We start from the raw sequence: 15,996 nt of genomic DNA, 5'->3' as shown, positions 1-15,996 counted from the left end.
GCAGAGAAAGAAAGAGAGGGAGAATGAGAAAGAGTAATAGAAGATATCTAGGTCCGGTTTCGGAAGGTTCAAGATCCTCGCGCACACATTTAAAAATTTATAGATTGTCACGAGAACAATTTACGTTGACGAAACGTCGTTTATAACTGAGCACGAGCTCGATTTTCGATCGTAATTTGAAGGGAATCTAATGAAAAAAATAAGCTTAATTAAGACAAAGCATTGTTATCCGCGCGATTAATCCACGTGTAGTTGCATAATTATTATTCGCTAACAGATCGCGATAAATTCCATTTACAACGTCGATTAACGTGGCAAGAGTTCACGCTTGTCCGAATTTCCCTTAACGGCATATGAATGATAACGCAGTCAGCTGCGGTTAACGTGCGACTACGTGGCAATACGGTTAACGTAATTAGCAGATAATATCGAGAGACATGATCGCGTCTCACGCCTGGTTCGTGTGAGAGAGTACCATTATATTTCCGAGTATGTATCATAATTTTATCTCTGAATAATATTACCGCGAAACGGTAGTTCACGATGACTACACATGCCAGACACATTTCAAGGTCATAGGCACACGACTTATTTTAGTTAGATGAATAAATATATACATATATCGTATTATAAGGAAAAATTCTTTCTCTCTTTCTTTTTTTATAGGATCGGAGTTAAATTATTCAAACTTAAAAAAAAATATCACATCATACATATAATTTTATACATGTATGTATGTATTGTCGGTTTCAAATGATTGAACGTGACTAATACTGCTTGCTGATCGAATAAAATCTTTTGGCTTCAACGAATCATTACCTTCCTTCACCTCTCATCTAATTCATCAGGGAATTATACATCGCTGGCTTATAAATAATATGTGTGACGTAAGATAAAATCTTTCGGACTCATATATCATTTACAGATGATGAAGCTTAACGTTTTCTCTACGTCATACGAGAACAAAACGTTAATAACTCTCAAACGACACCCTTCAGTATAGGATCTACCTTCAAGATCCACACCGCTTGGCAATGGATTCGGTACACCTACCTACCTACCTTCCGAGCCGCCTACGACACTCGGAAACCTCTCCGCGATCGCCACCGAAAAATCTCCACCCGAATGGTGTCACTACTAGATCTTCGGATCGAGGCTCCGAGGAAAGTTCCAGAGATCTCCAATGCGCGCACAAGGTAGAGATAGATAGATAGAAAGAGAGAGAGAGAGAGAGAAAATTCGCCCACGCCAGGGCGCCATAAAAGTTGAGTTTAAACCTGCCCTTCTCAACCGCCTCCACCATCGCGCCACCACTGGTTTCACCACCGGTGCATTCTCTCCCTCTCTGTCCCTTTACCTACATACCTGCGCCGCGCTCGTTTCTACTTCTTCTTTCTTCTTCATCATCTTCGTCTTCATCTTCTCTTTCCCCTTCTCCTCCTTCTCTTCATCTCGCCATCCACCCGCGATCTTTGCCTTCTCATTCTTCTTCTCTCTGACTTCTTGTCTCGTCTCCGCTCGGGGGAAGAGGGGGAGGAGAAGTGAGGCTACGCGGGGTCCCTCCATACAGACCCGTCGCGACAAGCCACGTCGAGAAGGCCCAAGAATGCACGGACATCGTGGCATGGAAGGCGGTTGGCTACAGGCCCCACGAAGGGGAAACCTCTCGAGAGAGCCGGGTTTCCTCGACGGAGAGCGGCGGAGGATCTGCGTCGAGGGGGGAAAGAAAGGGGGAAGGCGGGAAGAGCCTTCGCGGGGCCTCGAGGGCCACTCCGCGACCCGCCGGGTGGACGGGGAGAGACGGAGGAACGGCAGGGGCCCCAGGTAGGGGCCTGGAAGTGACCGGATGGCCTTGGTCCCGAGACTTGGTTAGTTACCGCGCGGCCGACTATAACCGGCCGTGCCACAGGGCGGTATCTCCGATTTCGACCGCTTTTTAAGACGACCGGACCACGGCTCCGGGATGAGGGACGCTTCCGTCGGACGGGGAGAAGTACCAAAGGGACGACAAGACGTGCTGACGGATACGCGAGACGCTTACGCGTGCGTGCGCGCCGTTCGAAAGGGCTGAAAATAAAGCTGCAAGTAGAATGATGAGATTTTTGCGAAAATATTTTCGTCGAGTACAATTGCGTAGAGAAATGCATCGGCAACGTACTCGATATAGCAATTCGCAATAATTATGCCGTTTCTACAGGGACTTTAATTAAGTTCTTACTTGTTTTCTCTCTCTCTCTCTCTTTCAGCGATTTTAATCGTCGATGAGAATAGATTTTTATGGATATTCTTATTAAAAATGTAATACAGGAAGACAATCGCGTATTGCAGCAAATAGAGAATAAAGTAGTAAAATTTATGATTTGCTTGTGTCATGTATATTACAAAACGAAATTTTTCACACAAGTTACAACTCGCGTTCGTATAAAGTATATCGCACAAAAACCGATTTAATCATAATTTATCAGAAGATTGGCACGTGTGGCATTTTATTATTCGAGCAATATCGCAACAACGAGCGTTAAAAATGTAATATGCGTAAAAATAATATTTAATTTATCTCGACAAGCTTTGTTGGACATAATGATTAATATTTTACTATTGCAAAAAATTAAGAATTCTATAAATATAGTTCTAAGAATTGCATATATTCGATGCATGAAACATTCAAATAGTTCTAAATGTGTATATAAATTTGCACATGCGATTGTGTACATGTGCCGCTATAGAAATAATGAGGAATGTGAAATGCAACGTGTTTTCCGCGTGCCCTTTCGCTCTCGTCGGCTTCCGTTTGTCGTTGATTTCGCGGAGAATCGATGCCTACGTCGCCGTATAAATTGCGAAATCGCATTCGTGACACTCCTCGCGCATCGCCGGGAGGGACTCCTGTCTGGAGCAGGAATGAATAGCCTGGTTACTTATCCACCATCGCGTTCATTATTGCTCAACAGGGGCAACTTATAAGAGCGCAAGAAGATATATCTGCGCAACGCGTACAATGAAATATACAGGGTGTATAAAAAAAGTCCCGCTCTTCTACAAGTAATCAAAGCCGGATGAGGAAGAATCAATCTTTTTTAATATCAAAAACATTACTGGTTTTTAAGCTATAAGTAATTGATAATGAGAAATTTTTAAAGATGCATCGGCTTTAATCCTGACAAGAAAACTGCCATAGAAACATTTTAGAATATTTTTTACTATAATAATTAAATTGTAGCGATTAGTATTTAATATTATTACAATTTTATCTTACTTTCGATCAAAAATGTAACGATCTGTGAACACAACCCGATCTTAAATTACCGGTGAAGTGAACAAGAATAACCAAATAAATATTAATTACATTATATGAAGTAAATTTGAATGAAACAGAAGAAATATAATTTTCAAACTAATTATTTCTTAGGCATTTGTTAATTCTTTACTGTTTAATATAATTTTAAAATCATATATTGGTTTTTTATTTGTTTAGTCTTTTTTTTAATTCTTCATTTCTCGATTAAGATTGTAAAATAAAAATTTATCTCTACACTTTGTATCTCTTTCGAAGAAAAGTATAAATTTATTATTTGTTTTATTCTCGATTTATTCACTAAATATTGAACGTTTGTTAAATAAATAAATAATTTGGTCAATAGAGGATTAATCCTATTTTTAAAAAGATTAATGATAATTATATAAATATATATTTGTTTAAATATTATTTACCTACATTCATTTCTTCTATACATAATTTCATGTAGTGCTCATTCTTCATATTCTTATGTGAAATGTTGCCATGAAATCGGAGGCTCTAGTTACAACGTGCTCGAACTCTAGGAAAGACAGAGCCCCGTCGCCGTCTATGTCGCTCTCTTCCAGAACTTTTCGACATACAGTAGTCATCTCTTCGGCACTTAGCCCACCACGAGTCAACTGCCGACAGGTGCGTTCCAAATCACCTATACCCAACACCCCGTCCTCGTCGAAATCTGTTCATGGAAAATTACAGATTGATCGCAAGGATAAAATATAAAAACAATTATCAGAATATTATCAAAACGAGAGACGCGAATTTAATTGATATTTAAAACAAATATTTTCTTGAGGCTGTTCTTTTTTCTAAATCTAAAATACATTTTACTTCCATAAAATATTTATGAAAATTAAAAGCAATAAAATTATAACGAGACACAAAAATGCAATTTATGGTGAAAGAAAAACGTCTCGCTCGAAGGAGGGTATAATTATGACGCGCTGCACATCGGCAAAATCGATCGGTTGTTCCGTGCAAATATTCTCGTGCATCATGGATGTCGTGTCTGAACGCCGTATGTACTTCTCATCCCACGGAACTATAGGTACAGCGAGGTCGACCCCCAGGCTCTCTCACGGTTCGCTCGTCCGTCCGTCCGTCTGTCCGTCCATCCGTCTGTCTGGTTCACCTGGTGGTCCATACCGTAAATTTTAAAGGCGTAAAAGACTTTCAGATCCCGCGGTGCCTGCTCAGAGAACACAGACATCATCTCGAGGAATTCTTCGAAGCAGATTCCTTCGGAGATAGACGTTGAGTGTCCTGGATCCTGGCGTCGTGTAAAAACTTTCGAGATTCGTTCTCTAAATGGATTTTCCTAAAAATGAAAGAAGAAACACAAACATTTCGCTAGTGAGAAAAGTCGATAAAAGTAAAATAAATAGTTTGATTTTTAATTTTCACCTGATATTTAAAATAAACGTAAGTGTATAAAATAAAACGGGATAGAGAATTTTAAGAAACTCGTCTTATAATGTCTGACATAATGATGTACTTTATACATACATACATATATACATACATACATATATATATATATATATATATATATATATATATATATATATATATAGCCATATTTAACGTGCACACTCTCATACATATACAGGATTGTAAACCGTAATAATAATAAATTACATAAATATAATATCATTTTTTCTTTTTACTAAAACAATTTATTATAAAAAAGATTCTATGCAAACACATTTTTATTATGGTTTAAATTAATTATATAATTTGAAATATAAACCTTCAATTCAGGAATACGAGCTAAATAAGACGAGGGTAAACGAAGAGACGATGCTTGTTGCGGCGTCATGATACGCGGTATCATTCCAGAATCTCCTATCTCCCGAAATCTCTTAAATATCCTGGAAAAAAAACGGAAAAGATCAGTAAGGCAGCAATTTGAAAGTCTTTTACGCCGAATAATAGAAATATTACCTCAAGATTTCCTTGCGCGTAAAAAAAGTACAATCCTGATAATCTTCGAGTTGTTCTTCGGTGAATGTTGCTACTTTATTACCCATTACTTATTAATTTATTTTTTTTATTTCCTGTGAATATATTAGATTCTAGAACATTATTATCTTTCACTTTACACAGGTAATTTTATATATATATATAAATCTTTTGACGAAAAAAATCAACAAATTATATATTATAAGAAATTATATAGATAGAAATATCAAAAAGAAATCGGATTAAAAAGGGTTGTTACATTTACGGAAGAACAACGAGAACTGAGTTTTCGCATTCTCCAGGTCCGATACGAATTCGTGCAATCTAATAACCAGGGTGTGACTTGCCACTCCCATCTTTAGGGACGTCCCGATTCTAAATACTTCTGATCCTACAAGGGATTACGACCTACTTGTATACTTCATTGTGAATTGTATAGCAACGACCATTACTCTTTTTAATATCGACATTACATGAAACTAATATTGATCATAATAATTATATGAGGTCAATTTTAATTGTATAAACAAAATATACAAGTATTTCAGTAAACATATTACAAAAAGCTTTATTATATATAAAATATCGCAAGTGTAATCGCAAATTTTGCAACAAACATCAACATTATTGAAAATATATTGTTGAACATATTTTATTTATACAATAACTTAGTTTTTTTTTAAATATAACGATCTTCATATGCCTCTTTACAATCAGCCAAATTATTAATACATTCCGTGAATTCATCTTCCTCCAGCCCGGAATCCGTAAAGGCATGAAATTTCTTAATACTTTTTATCCTTTTGGTTTGTTTAAGCAGAGATTCGTACATTGCCGCCATGCTATTGCCACTATGCATTCCAGCCATCACCGCAATCGAGTTTACATCTAAGAAAACAATTAATATAATATTCATCCTACAATATTGTTATTTTTGTACTAATTAAAGAAGATATACCTGTTCCTACGGGCCATTCGGCGATGTTACCATTCTCGGTTACATTATTACTGAATATTTTTGGATAAGGTGAAGAAATTTTTAATGGTGCCTCGATATTGGATAAATATGTGGCTGATGCGTGACAGGTGCATGCCAAATAGAATGTCATCATTTCGTGTACACTGGAGCATTTATATGCTGGTTTTGATATCTGTTTGCTAGCTTCATTAATAGGTCGCTTTATTCTGTCTTTTGAAATTCCGCGCAACGCTATACTTTGCAGATTGTTATCCATTGATATGTCACAGCTCGGTGTCAGACTGGTCCATAGAGGTCCCTCAAATTCATCCAATATATCTATTAAATCCATCTTTACTTTCATAGGAAATGGCAGAGTTAAACTAACCGCCGTTGCTTTACGACCTAATTTGTTCAGATCAGCGCATAAATCAGATAAAGTGGCATTTGGATATCTCTTAGTTCTATATCTTAAAGTCAATGTATCCAAAGCAGTCGCTAATATTGCACTACTGTGGTACTTTAGTTCTGGGCTATATGTTATGTTTGGGAATTTACGCGAATCAGCCGCGAATGGCCACCCAACTTGCCCACAAGAAAGTGGACTGTAAAGCGACGAATACTCTCCAATGTGTTGCCAGCACAGTGCTGTATTTACAATTTTAATTAAATCCGATGAACTGGGTTCGGTATTGTTAAAATCTAAACACGGAAATGTCAAAATACTCTTCCCATACTCATCACATAGATACTGTATGCAAGATGCTCCAAGACCAGCGAAACCATCAGTAGAATCCACAAGCACCTATTGTTTTGAAATAATTATAACAATATGGCACATAAACAATAATTTTAACATAGAATATATAATATATAATAAAATGTATAAATATATACCTGAAATCCTTGCATCAAATCACATTCTTCCACATATAATCGTATTCTGTCTGAAAAATCATCAGAGAATTGTCCTGTGTTCCATAAATCGCGACCATATGTGAATATATGGAATGGTTGTTGTGTACAATTGTGTAAATACTCTTTGATAACTGTCACTGTCCTTGGATGGAATAATGGTAAAATATAGTCGACCCATGATTTCACATCATTTTCAAAATTGAAACTTTCCAAATCCACAGTTTTATTAGATTCATTTAAATTTTCAGTAAAAGGTATTTTAGGATTAGGTTCAGCACTAATAACTTCTAATTTTGCATCACCCCATAGTAGCTCATTATCTGAAGGTGCTGTATTATGTGAAGAATCTTGCTCATTCAGATAACCTAATGTTCCTTTTAAATCTGCTATTAACAATCTCGGTGTAAATGTAACTTGTCTCTGAAACAGAACTATCTCATTATAATTACTATTTTGTATTATATATAATATACCTATTTATAATCACATACATGAGTTTTTAATGGATGTGCAATTTTATCAATCTTGTTATAATTAAAATAATTTATTATATAATTTATTTAATAATATGTAAAACACATTTTATAGTAAATTTGCAGAATGGTGTCCTTCTGGTTGATTTTATTTATATTTTATATTTAGTTTTTTTAGTTTTATTCAAAGTTTAGAGTTATATTTTTAACTTTCGTTTTTTTTATATATCAACTGTATATAACAAAAAATATTGTGTGTATATGTTTATATATACAATTACATCTTCAAAGAAATCTACCTAAAGCAAATTAAATCGATACAAAAAAAGTTGCCGCGAAAAAGATAATCTCATATCCATGTATTAGTTTGAATCTAATTTTAAACTCTCTTGTCTAATCCTCAGAGAAAGAATATATTATTCAAATTATTACTATTATTCAAATAAATCTTTTAAAAAATTAGTTTTACAGTTATATTTTTAATTAATGCTAAATGGTTTAAGGATATAGTTATATGTATTGTTATTAATATACTTCTATATAAATGATAATACATATACAAAAACATTTTTTTTGTTCAATTATATTTACCTGCAGATTTTCACCTTCCCTATACAAAACATCATGATTTATTTCAGATGGATGTTTCGGATCGTACGTGAAGTTAGATTCCTGCAATGAAATTCTTGTGATGTATTGCAATCTTACATATTCCAAAAATATGTTGAGAGATTTGTAATCAAAATAATATTATATTTTTAATACCTGCAAATTCCACCAATGTGTGCCAATAAAATTGGAATAATGTCCCAATTGAATGGTCAATATCTCTCGTGTTGTCATTATATTGTATTATTAATATATATTTATTTAATATATATTAATTTTTATATTTTACTCATAGAAGAATATGTGATGATCTAATAAGATGATATATAATTATATAATTGTGATAATATAATTATACATAATATAATTTTATAATAATATAATTGTATAAGATTCCTTTTTCTTATAATCGTTTATTAGATTTCCGTTTGTTATGAGACGCAGAATCACGATTTTGATACAAGGTTATCTTCTACGCATATGGAATCATGCGATCCTATCCAACATTCAACACACACGACATTCAGAGTGCGTTCGAAAATTCTACCTATAGGATAGAGTAGCATTTAATTGACCAATCACAAAGAAATTTTTGCTCCTGATCAGCCAATTAAACGTTCCTTACCCCTCGGGTAGGATTTCCGAACACGTCCTATCGACAATTTCTATTCTCATAGTTGGATAGAAAATTTATAGAGTCTCTAAACAATTTCTAAAATTCTCTATTTAATAATCAATCAACTTATCCGCCAAGTATGGCGGTCGAATTCACTTAGGGCGCGTTCCACTTAACGACCGCAACGCTCACGATATTATTTCATCCTTGTTGTTCACCGAAAGTTAAACAAGGACAGATGGTATTTGCGAGCGTTACGGTCGTTAAGTGGAACGCGCCCTTAATATCGACTTTAGATTAAATTTTTGAATTTTGCACACACGAACGAGAATTAAAATATATGATAAATCCAATAAATTCTCTATGAATTACTTACAACAGAAAAGTTTGGTTATTTCCTTATCATTATACCGACACATTCGAGCACTTAAAATTATTATGTAATGATATTCTACTCAATGCTAATAATATAGATAGATAAATAATATAGAAATAATATAAATTATAGATGAAGATATAAATTATAGATAAAGCATTTATGTACACATATATTAGTACATTACGTAGTCATAGTTTAATCATAGATCTTATATATCTTATATAAGATCTATATAAGATCTATGAGTTTAATACAAGTGATATGCATATATATATGTACAATATATGTTATAAAAATTTTGAATATTCTATAACGACGAAAGAAAACAATAAATCAATATTGCTATTTAAAATCAATCATAATAAAATTGATTTGTATTTCTAATGACTTGATAAATTATAAATAAATTTGGATCAATTCTCAAAATAAACAAGCTAAATAGCAAATAAATATGCACATATAGAGATATATTAATATCAGTGCATATATGAAAGATTAACATCATACAACTGATAAATCAAATATATAATCACTGTTTGATAGAATACATGTTAAACATTTTTTTCAATTTACTTTTGTTTGTTGACATATTTTTATGTTTAAATAACTTTGTATATAACGTCTTTTAGAACTTATGTGAGTCACACAACGAATATATACAATAATCTATCTATTCATCTGTGTCTGTGCTTACTCACACATACTTGCTTTCCTCTTTCGCGCGGGAGTTCCCCCAGTTATCATAAAGTACTTCCTTTGTTTGATATGTTGCATACATATACTAGTATACTAGAATAAAAATTTATAGTGCTATAGAAATAACAAATAATGTCGTTTAAAATTGTGTGTGAAGATTTCCCTGAATGTATACTTCCAAAATTAACGATTAAATTAATTGGACATTATAGCATCGACGGTGATTTGAAATATCATGCCGATTTATCGCAACTGAAATATTATGTCCCTCCTCCAGATCCTGACAATGTATCTTTCGATCTTAATAAAGATTCGACGTCTACTCGTTACAAACCTACTTCATATATCAAATTGGATGATATATTGAGATGGATTTCGGACAATTTTAATCTACTTGAAAAACCATTATCACGCGAAGGCCAGTGGTATGTTATTAAACAAATATAAAACTTTCATGTATGATACATTATTGAAATATATAACATAGATCTGCACATACAATATATTATTATTATATTTCAAACAATTATATAGTAAAGATCTTAAAAATTATAGATATTTATAATTATTTATTATTAATATTATATATAGCAATTGTGTAACCGTTATTTTTTTAATTAAAAAATAAGTATTAATTAGGTTGGATACTGATTTTATTTGCCGTCGTGGCGCATTAAAAACAATATTATGTACCCCATATGAAAGATCTAAAAACTGGATTATTTGTGCTAGCAAATACCGTGGTACGATATATTTATGCGAATTTTACACAAATGAAAAAGAATATCGACATGTCAATGTAACTACACAAGAAAAACGACTTGGTTCATGGGGATTCAAGTTTGAACAATATATGGTAGCAGGTATTTAAAATTATTATGTACGAATTTGATCCAAAATTATTTTTACTTCAAATACAATAATATAATTATTTATTTAATTTATATAATTAAACTGATTAAATAATATATCTATTTTTTTATAGATCAACCATCGCATCAACCGAATACATCAGTACCTCTTAATGAATGTGAAAAATTTTACTGTGTAATTAAAGCAGATTTTGGTGATCATTCGTTATTATATGCAGCAGAAATAGATGCTATTTCCTCACAACAGCCTATAACAGATACATTTACTGGCAAAACAATTGAATTTATTGAGTTGAAAACATTACCGATGAAAGTTTATAATGAAGTCGGAACAGTATTGTACGATAAATATGGTACAATACCTCTTAAAAAAGTAATTATATGGTGGAGTCAGAATTATTTAGCAGGAATAGAAAGACTTATATGTGGATTAAAAAATAGATATGGGGAAGTGAAAATGATAAAGGAACATTCTACGCAGAATTTGCCAGAGCTTTCAAAAGTAAATAATACTATTAAAAAATATATAATATTTATGTATAACATACATATATATTAATTGTAATTATTTATTATTGCAGCCTTGTTGTAATGTAGACAAGTGTAAAATGTTTTGCAAAATGTTTCTAGACAATGTCAAAAAAATTGTCATCAAAGATCATAATGAGTGCATGTATAAGTTTTACTATGATGCATCTAATGATGTTATAAATTATAGTGAAGAAGCTTCTAACGACGAGATGTATTTCTTCTTAAAATCATGGTTTGTTGAAAAAGCAGAAAATTATAACAGTACTTCTCAGTAAATAATCTCAGTACATAAATCTAAAGAATATTTTTTATATAAGGAAAGACACACATCATGTGAAAAAAATATGATAGATGTGCAAATGCCATAAAGTTAATAAAATAAACAATTTTATTTTGTGTTATTGAAATAAGGAATATGACTTTTTCTATAGAATATGTATGTGAAATTATTTTATATTTTATACAAATGTTTACAATTAAATACAATAGGTTCACATATTTACTTTAATTGTACTTACTTGAACAAAATAAAGATTTTATTGCATATATATCAAACACTGCGACCTAGAACTTGTCTTATTGCATCCATCTCATTATGGGACATAGGTTCCAACATTAATCCAGGTACTGGTGGAGTCAATTCTAAGTCACGTAATTCATTTACTTTTATTTTTAAATCGCTTCTTAACTTATTAATCGCAGCACTACATTCTCTCTGATCTGAAATGCCAATAATATTACTGTAAAGTATGAAAATTAAAAAAGGTAAATAGATTTCTTTTTGGAATTACCTTTTTCGAGTAATTCTTCAGCTGCTTTAGACGGCATCTTTAATAACAATGGACCCACTGTTATCCACGTTTTTTCATGTGTTTGTTTTTGTAGCGCCCTTATTCCAATGCGATCATCATTTCTTCTCTTATCCAGAGCAATTATTTCTTTGCGATCAGTGAGAATTTCGCCAGCTTTATTTTCAACTTTTTCTAAGTGTTCCAATAATCTTTGATGTTCACTCATCATCTGTAACATATTAATAAATTTATATATTATACTTTTACTATTAAATATTGAAAGGCATTTGTATATATCTGAGGTTTTCATCCTTGCTACATTTTAATCAAATAAACATTAAATATGCTTTTTTTACAGTTTTATTAACATATAATTGACATATATTATATAAAAAAATTTTGAATTAATAGTTTTTATAGAAAATAAAAAGAAATTAATATTGATATATAATATTGATATATTTTATAATGAAGAAATATTGAGAATAAACTTACAAGTATAGGTACATAAAAACAGTAATAATTATTTTCATTGCAGTCAATCTTCAAATAAACATTATAATCACATTTATAAAATTATTTACATGTATTTTAAGATAATGCAATACGTAGAGCTCTTTCTTTTCTGGCTTCTCTGTGAAGTAGTCTTTCCCTATCCCTTTTTTTCAAAGGTTTCTGTTTAGGTGTTTTAATGCTACTAATGGCAGTTGTATCATCTGGTTTGAAATGGGTAACTTTATATTCACTTTCCACTGGTTGTCCTAATCCTTTGCGATCCGTTTTCACATATGTTTTAATTGGATATTTTATTCCTTTTCCAGAAGGTCCAAGACCAGCTTCTTCATCCCATCCAGAATTCAAAAGCATTCTATATCCTTTATTTTGTTTTGATATTCCATATATCGTGTGCTTTAATTTTGGCTTTATGTTAAAGATGTGCAAAGTAGAACTTTCATGTTTTTGTGGTGTTGTTTCTTGAAAGGTTGCTTTACACACATCACAGTAAAATATTGGGTTGTGCTGTAATTTCATCTTTTCTTGCGTAATGCAAACATCTTTATTAGGCTCTGAAGATTCCATAGACATTGCTTTTATTGGTAAAGCATTTGTATTATTTACTTTCGAAACATTTATCAATGATTGTTTATTATTACACATTGATTCCGATTTTTTTTTTAATAGCGCAACTATACTTAAATAATTTCTTTTCAAAGCTAATTGGGCTGCAGTAAGACCAGATCTATCCCTAGTTCTTCTATTAGCCCCAAGATTTAGCAAAAATTGTACAATTTCCAAATGACCGCAGTAAGCAGCAGACATTAATGGAGTCCAACCAAAGTCGTCGCATACATTCACATTTTCTGATGTAATATGTTTTTGTAAGAAGTTTAAATCCTTTTGTTCTACTGCTTTTAACAATGTATTGATAGTGACTTTTGCTAGAATATCTTCAGGAACTGTAATCTTTCTTGATTGTACATTAATGGAAACTTGATTTGTGTCAGAGTTCTTTTCATTTCCAACAGTTTTTGATCTTAATCTTGTTGTCGTAATATTGCTATTACTAATTTGATGAATAACTTCTTCATAGGCAGCCTTTGCTTCATTTCCTTGAAAGGCCAATTGATAAATACATTTTTCTGGAGATTTATCTTGTACATTGGAGGATTCCCTGACAAATGTTTTCCATGGTATATCAATGTTATATCTTATATGCATCCACTGTTGCAAAGACATTTTTATAATATTTGGACATATATCACACTGTTTTAAATTTCTTTCTTCAAAAATTATATGGATTCTTATAATAATCTTTGTCAGTCTATATATGTCTTCTTAGCAGTTATAATATATATGTTAACCATTGCAATACAATGCATGTTTCTTCTTCACAAGTTAATTTGTAGAATGTAAGAGTAATGGCACCAGACGAGTAGTACGATGTCGCATATGACACATATATATTTGCCAGCAATACATTGCTCTGCACACCTTGTATCTCCGTAATATCAAATTTTGTCGGAAAAAATATTACTTTAAAATAGTAGCAGCTTTAGGCTTGGTATATATTATACGTAAAAGCTCGAAATCTGGTTATCAATATAAAATGTGGACAGCAAAATTTACCTTTGCTATTTTGCCTTATTACGCTATTATCTCAGTCGTGAGCCGATTTATTATTTTACACTCAGATTCTCCTTCAGGTTTCTCTCTTCGACCAAATTCTCGTTACATTAGATAGTAACAGAGAAATAGTGACAATGCAAAACAGTTGTACCAGAGAGAAGCTTGAGAGGAGCCACGGCCGCGATTTTTTGATGTGTTTCGATTCCTTAGCCGGATGCACCCGATATTATAGTATATGTCACGTATACTATAATATCGGGTGCACTCGGGTGAGGAATCAGAACACAGCTTTTCGTGAGATCGTTTTCCTAGCACTCTATACAATACGCTTCTATTCCCTAGAGAGCACAATACTACTTTCTCTAGGGGCGCGTTCCATTTAATGATCGCAACGCTCACGATATCATTTTATCCTTGTTGTTCACCGAAAGTTAAACAAAGACAGATGATACTCGCGAGCGTTGCAAGTGCGTTAAGTGGAACGCGCCTTAGAATGTTCGACTCTGATTCGTTGTCCAATATATATATATATATATATATGTATATTGGATTCATGCAATATATGGTTTGAATGAAACCTACGAGCTCCGAACTATGAGATATATAGATAAGGAATTTGTCAAAAGAGGTTAGAGAGATATTACCGGCGGTAGCGTATACTCGTTCAGGTACATGAAATTTTTTTACTTGTAATTGGGATATAGAGTAACAGCTAAATAAAAAGAGCATGGCTTTGCCAACTTGGGCGAAGATAGGAATTGGATGGTAGGTGTGTATGGTATTTCGGAAAGTTTCTGTAGATCATTTCTCATGGACGGTTCTCACGCGTATCATGTCGATCATTAACCTTAGATATTGAAACTATGATGATTATTGCATCTAAGATACATGATGATTTTGAATGCCTATATTTTTGACATTTGCATAGTTTAAAAATTTTGCATGGATTTTTAGTCTTTATTTATAAAAAAAATATATATATATATATATATACATTTCATTATAGAATAAGTTTATGCTATTTGCAGGTCTATAGCCACTACGATAGGAATTTACGCATTTGTGCTATCTAAGCGAAGTGTCAATGCCAAAAGATATGAGATTATGAAAGCTAGACAACGTTTGCGCGACGCCAATGTTATAGATTAATTTACGATTAAGAAATAAAGAATTTAAGGAAGACTACTGAAATATAAAATTTGAAGAATGGCAGCATTACCACAACTGGATGAAGATAAACTTAAATTGGTACAAGAATTAGAAATAGAAATGATGTCAGATATGTATAATCGTATGACATCTGCATGTCACAGAAAGTGTATAGCACCAAAGTATACCGAGGCTGAATTAGGCAAAGGAGAATCTATATGTTTGGATCGTTGTATTGCTAAATATTTAGATGTTCATGAACGTATCGGTAAAAAACTCACACAAATTTCAATGCAAGAAGCTAAAGTTGTTGCAGAGCAAGCAAAAACAAATTAAAATATTATTGTATTTGATGAGAATTTTATGTAATCTCTTGTAAGCTGCTTTTAGTTTTCCTTCAATAACTCTACAGTTTTAAAAACTCCATATAAATTAGATAAAATAAAATGCAGTTATTCTGTATTCAATTTCGTTTATGAATAAAACTGATCTTTATGAAATGTTATAAATTTTTAGTTTCCCAATTGCTGAAATATTTTAATACCTTTTCTCACATAGACAAACACAAATATAATATATTATTATTTTTCTGATATAGATTTATTATGAAGTTTAATTTA

The 15,996-nt window shown here is 32.3% G+C and overlaps 5 protein-coding genes across 11 annotated transcripts; 2 read left to right on the top strand and 3 right to left on the bottom strand.

The window, feature by feature from the left end:
* Positions 1 to 2,541: 2,541 nt before the first annotated feature.
* LOC138939770 (calcium and integrin-binding family member 2) lies at positions 2,542 to 5,598 on the bottom strand. 3 transcript variants are annotated; one of them, XM_070307919.1, is made up of 6 exons: positions 5,517 to 5,598; positions 5,240 to 5,352; positions 5,046 to 5,166; positions 4,442 to 4,613; positions 3,712 to 3,974; positions 2,542 to 2,890 (listed from the first exon to the last, which is right to left on the bottom strand). In XM_070307919.1, exons 2-5 carry the CDS (start codon positions 5,323 to 5,325, stop codon positions 3,757 to 3,759), a joined length of 597 nt encoding a protein of 198 aa, XP_070164020.1. In that variant the 5' UTR covers positions 5,326 to 5,352; positions 5,517 to 5,598; the 3' UTR covers positions 2,542 to 2,890; positions 3,712 to 3,756. The 3 variants fall into 3 exon arrangements, with proteins under 3 accessions (XP_070164020.1, XP_070164021.1, XP_070164022.1); XM_070307920.1 differs by having other exon boundaries at positions 3,716 to 3,974; XM_070307921.1 differs by having other exon boundaries at positions 2,542 to 2,886; positions 3,716 to 3,974.
* Positions 5,599 to 5,849: 251 nt separating this feature from the next.
* Positions 5,850 to 8,822, bottom strand: Mst (misato mitochondrial distribution and morphology regulator). Its single transcript, XM_070307911.1, has 5 exons — positions 8,372 to 8,822; positions 8,198 to 8,278; positions 7,113 to 7,553; positions 6,216 to 7,020; positions 5,850 to 6,145 (listed from the first exon to the last, which is right to left on the bottom strand). The coding sequence occupies exons 1-5, from the start codon at positions 8,447 to 8,449 to the stop codon at positions 5,937 to 5,939; spliced, it is 1,614 nt and encodes a 537-aa protein (XP_070164012.1). The 5' UTR covers positions 8,450 to 8,822; the 3' UTR covers positions 5,850 to 5,936.
* A 1,089-nt stretch (positions 8,823 to 9,911) lies between these two features.
* On the top strand, positions 9,912 to 11,715 carry LOC138939769 (decapping and exoribonuclease protein-like). Its single transcript, XM_070307918.1, has 4 exons — positions 9,912 to 10,331; positions 10,546 to 10,769; positions 10,892 to 11,280; positions 11,360 to 11,715. Exons 1-4 carry the CDS (start codon positions 10,039 to 10,041, stop codon positions 11,582 to 11,584), a joined length of 1,131 nt encoding a protein of 376 aa, XP_070164019.1. The 5' UTR covers positions 9,912 to 10,038; the 3' UTR covers positions 11,585 to 11,715.
* LOC138939768 (p53 and DNA damage-regulated protein 1) lies at positions 10,862 to 14,543 on the bottom strand. Of its 5 annotated transcripts, XM_070307915.1 has the most exons (4): positions 14,228 to 14,521; positions 12,101 to 12,329; positions 11,828 to 12,029; positions 10,862 to 11,026 (listed from the first exon to the last, which is right to left on the bottom strand). In XM_070307915.1, the coding sequence occupies exons 2-3, from the start codon at positions 12,327 to 12,329 to the stop codon at positions 11,860 to 11,862; spliced, it is 399 nt and encodes a 132-aa protein (XP_070164016.1). In that variant the 5' UTR covers positions 14,228 to 14,521; the 3' UTR covers positions 10,862 to 11,026; positions 11,828 to 11,859. The 5 variants fall into 5 exon arrangements, with proteins under 5 accessions (XP_070164016.1, XP_070164018.1, XP_070164017.1 ...); XM_070307917.1 differs by lacking the exons at positions 10,862 to 11,026; positions 14,228 to 14,521 and adding an exon at positions 12,685 to 12,776 and having other exon boundaries at positions 11,695 to 12,029; XM_070307916.1 differs by lacking the exons at positions 10,862 to 11,026; positions 14,228 to 14,521 and adding an exon at positions 12,596 to 12,687 and having other exon boundaries at positions 11,695 to 12,029.
* Positions 14,544 to 15,341: 798 nt separating this feature from the next.
* Tim10 (translocase of inner membrane 10) lies at positions 15,342 to 15,859 on the top strand. The gene has a single exon (XM_070308014.1). The coding sequence runs from the start codon at positions 15,434 to 15,436 to the stop codon at positions 15,710 to 15,712; it is 279 nt and encodes a 92-aa protein (XP_070164115.1). The 5' UTR covers positions 15,342 to 15,433; the 3' UTR covers positions 15,713 to 15,859.
* Positions 15,860 to 15,996: the final 137 nt, after the last annotated feature.

The sequence above is a fragment of the Polyergus mexicanus genome, unplaced genomic scaffold (genome assembly GCF_030449975.1).
Source record: "Polyergus mexicanus isolate NDT 795.1 unplaced genomic scaffold, iyPolMexi1.0 SCAF_15, whole genome shotgun sequence".
NCBI lineage: Eukaryota > Metazoa > Arthropoda > Insecta > Hymenoptera > Formicidae > Polyergus > Polyergus mexicanus.
Note: the sequence above shows the minus strand (reverse complement) of the source record. Positions and strands in the feature narration are given on the sequence as shown.